At 32.7% G+C, this 3,559-nt stretch overlaps 1 protein-coding gene across 1 annotated transcript in view; it reads right to left on the bottom strand.

Annotated features, from left to right (window-relative positions):
* LOC107623171 (probable LRR receptor-like serine/threonine-protein kinase At5g10290) overlaps positions 1 to 3,343 on the bottom strand; it is a 6,341-nt gene extending 2,998 nt beyond the window's left edge. Inside the window, exons 1-9 of the mRNA XM_016325339.2 lie at positions 3,199 to 3,343; positions 2,968 to 3,016; positions 2,683 to 2,820; positions 1,793 to 1,925; positions 1,557 to 1,628; positions 907 to 1,050; positions 726 to 797; positions 575 to 640; positions 78 to 154 (exon numbers count right to left, since the gene is read on the bottom strand). Of these exons, the coding sequence (XP_016180825.1) occupies positions 78 to 154; positions 575 to 640; positions 726 to 797; positions 907 to 1,050; positions 1,557 to 1,628; positions 1,793 to 1,925; positions 2,683 to 2,752 (634 nt within the window). The 5' untranslated portion in view covers positions 2,753 to 2,820; positions 2,968 to 3,016; positions 3,199 to 3,343. The remainder of the gene's footprint in view (positions 1 to 77; positions 155 to 574; positions 641 to 725; positions 798 to 906; positions 1,051 to 1,556; positions 1,629 to 1,792; positions 1,926 to 2,682; positions 2,821 to 2,967; positions 3,017 to 3,198) is intronic.

Raw genomic sequence — 3,559 nt, 5'->3', positions numbered from 1 at the left:
AGAATGCTGTGTGTAGCAGGGGTGGGTGAGGTAAATAGCCTTCAAAAATAGAAAAGGATCAGCAAATATTTCAAACAAGTAACCTTGGTCTGCAATATCATATGCACAAAGTTTACGATAATTCATGCCACAGTTCAACTTATTTCCAGTGAAACTGCAACATGGAACACAGAAACAAAGTGGAACGTATTAAAAAGTTAAATTAATTCCGCTATTAACAAGCAAAAACAGTGCATGGATCGAAATTTGAATATACGAGAGTGGCCATTCCAACACAACACTCTCACTTCTCACAGCAGGAGCACCCTGACAGACACAAATAATTCAAGGACAACGACAGAGGTGCATTTTTACAAGTTTAATTTCTTGATTGCTATAATACAGAGTATCTTTCTTAAACTAACTAAAATGTCATCAAATTTCCCTGCTCATGCAGTATGCCTATTTCATATGGCATCTTGTGTCGGATTCTTTTGGACATTGTGACTACCTATGATCTTTGAGTCAGGGAAAGATAAGGTAGCTTTAAACTAGGGTTTAAATGTCTCAAGTAACTGTTGATTACCATACATACTTGTATTTAGAAACATTGAATAAGCCTTCTGGAATCTGACCACTGAGATCATTTGAATCTAGAAGACTGCAAAACAGAAATTCAAAAAATCAATCAGATCATAAAGTGATAGTGAAAGTTTTATGCCTGCATCTAAGAAAATATTACATACACATTGATCAGGCTTGGAAGATTGGCTAATGATTCAGGAATAGATCCGTTGAGGTTGTTTTGACTCAATGTTCTGATTGCAAGACAAAAAATAGATGCATTCAAAAAAAGTTAACAATGGAAAACAAATGCTATTAATCACTATATATCTGTAGAACTTGGAAACAGATTTCCATACTTACAAGAACTGAAGCTTTTTAAGGTTACCAAGGGAAGAGGGTATTTCACCGGTTAATCTGTTGTTTTGCAGATCCAATCTGACTAATCTTGTAAGGTTTCCTAATTCTTTTGGTATACCTCCAGTGATGCCATTCCCATTTAGAACACTATATGCATAGAATACAGACATAAGCCATTTGTTACATTTTAAATCTTAATTGTGAGGTTCATAGTAGGAGTAAATACTAAATACTAAATACAGTTTGAAAAAGCAACAAATGACTTTTCAAAACATAACCAGATTACAATACAAAGATGCACATGCATGGCTCACATTAAAAGAAAATACATTTCTGGAAAAATATCAAATGACTATCCAAATCTCTACACATCCACAGTCCCATACAAACACATAGAGAGCAGGGAGAAAGCAAGCAAAGGACTACACATGTGACACATATTTCTATATTCATTGTCTAAAATTTAATCCTGTGATAAAACGTGCACCGAGAATTTACATGCTTTCACAGTTCAGATTATAATACTCGTGCAAAAGACCAAGAAAGATACGACTAGCAAATAAAATGTGGGCAAGTGAAGGGAAGTAAAATTCAGTTGCAAAGTTTCTATAAAATTTTACCCATGTGTGAATATTTCATTTATAAAGACTTACAGAGTTTGAAGACCTTTTAATGCTCCTATTCTTGGTGTCAAGTATCCTGTAAATCCCATAAATGCTAGTGAACTGCAACAAACTAATTTATATAATTATCCAGCACATAAATATTCAATATATAAAAATGCGGCATGGATAATACTTACAGTAACAAAGACGTCCATCGACCTATTCTGCACATCAAATATTTAAAAGAAAATAATCAAGAGAGATTTGCGTTAAGAATATCTTACACTTGATAAATATTGCCACTTGGGTCACAGTAAACATTAGACCAAGTGCACGGGCTAACTTGGTCTCTATTCCAGTTAGTAAGCTGATTTTTTGAAGCATTCAATGATAACTTCAATGCATATAGGGCTTCCTCTGAAATAACAGGATCATCATAATTCATACAGCTATTGCAACTAAATCTAGAAGTCATCAGTACTTGCAACTTTCACAAAAACAAAAAGGCAATTATGTCTAAGATTCATAACATTTTCTATGTATATCCCATATACAACATTAGCGGGTTCTTTTCAAATTTCTGAAACATCTTCTTTCTCAATAAGTAAATGACCAGAATTCCAGAGTTTTATAATCAACGAAAATGGTTATTCTACAATTGGCATAATGATCATTCATACAAGACAAACGTCACATAAAGATTGTCAGCAGTTCAAACGAAACAAGCACTCATACTACCAGAAGATATGACTAAGTGAAAAAAGAAGGTGCATAGAAAAAATTATAGCTCTAACATGTATAATGAGCCAAATAGCACAATTAGTAGAATTAGATTAGTACAATAGAAAATAGCAATATTAGTCTTTGGGGTTTTTATGTCAAATGTGACTCAACTTCTCACTCTGAAATTCTCCCTATCCTCTATCACACTAGCTCAACCAACTTCCTCCTAACCCTAAAAGCCGATTTTGATTCCAGTGGCAGAGGGAAATAAAGTTAATATTGAATCTAATTTCTTATGAAACCTCAATTGTTATCCACTTTAAAGCTGAAATCCGAAATTGGCCATGGAAACAAGAACAAAAGGAAACAAGATTATTACAATTTGACTTAAATGTTACATAGTTCCCATGCTTCTCAATATTTTTTTTGTAAGATGAATACAAGATTGTACCTTGTGAATTATTTTCAAGCTCTGAAGAACATAGTGTAGCCAATAGCAAAAACAACACTATGAAACCCATTTCTACTTATATCATCCACTTGCACCATGTGCATGATAATCAATCAGCATAACGAACAACCTTCAACTCTGCAATGCAGAATATCAAACCATTAAGATGAAACAATTAAATTAAAACAATAAAGACAAACGCCACATAAAGATATGAACCAAAATGCCAAAGTCATGAACCTCCAAAGAAAAAAAAAAAAGCTCTTCATAATAGAGATGTCTTACATGTATGCCTCATTTATATATATAATTTCTTCCTCCGTTTCAAAAATAACTGTCAATATGAACAGAGCAAAAATAAATACTAAAAAAATAAGTGTTTATTGCAAAAGAAAAAATCAGAGCAAAGAAAGGAATAAAAAATAAAAAACATATGACATATCTGCCAAAAGCATGAGTGAGAAAACTTAATACTAACAGATACGGTTAAAGAAGAACAAGAAAGAGAAAACGAACCCAGAATTGGAACTATGTAGAAAGAGTCTTTAGTCATTACTCATTAGGTCATCAATAGAGTTGCGGTGAGTAGAAGACAAAATATGAAACATTGTCTCTTTTTTCTTTTTATTTCTTGTCATTTTTTGTGAGTGGAAGATAAAGAAGTAAAATAAATAATTAAAGAAAGAAATAAAGGAAGTAAATGTGTGGAAGTGAGGTACGTACTAGCCTACTAGGTGAGAAAAGAGTGTTTTGAATGAACATTGAAGGAGAAGCAGAATACTGATTAGTGATTAGTGAATACTAAACTAACAGAGAGACAGCTCATTTAGATGGCTAACTTTTTTTATATGGATTAAATATGTGTAATACATTGTTG

This window comes from Arachis ipaensis, chromosome B10 (assembly GCF_000816755.2).
Source record: "Arachis ipaensis cultivar K30076 chromosome B10, Araip1.1, whole genome shotgun sequence".
Classification (NCBI taxonomy): Eukaryota; Viridiplantae; Streptophyta; class Magnoliopsida; order Fabales; family Fabaceae; genus Arachis; species Arachis ipaensis.
Note: the sequence above shows the minus strand (reverse complement) of the source record. Positions and strands in the feature narration are given on the sequence as shown.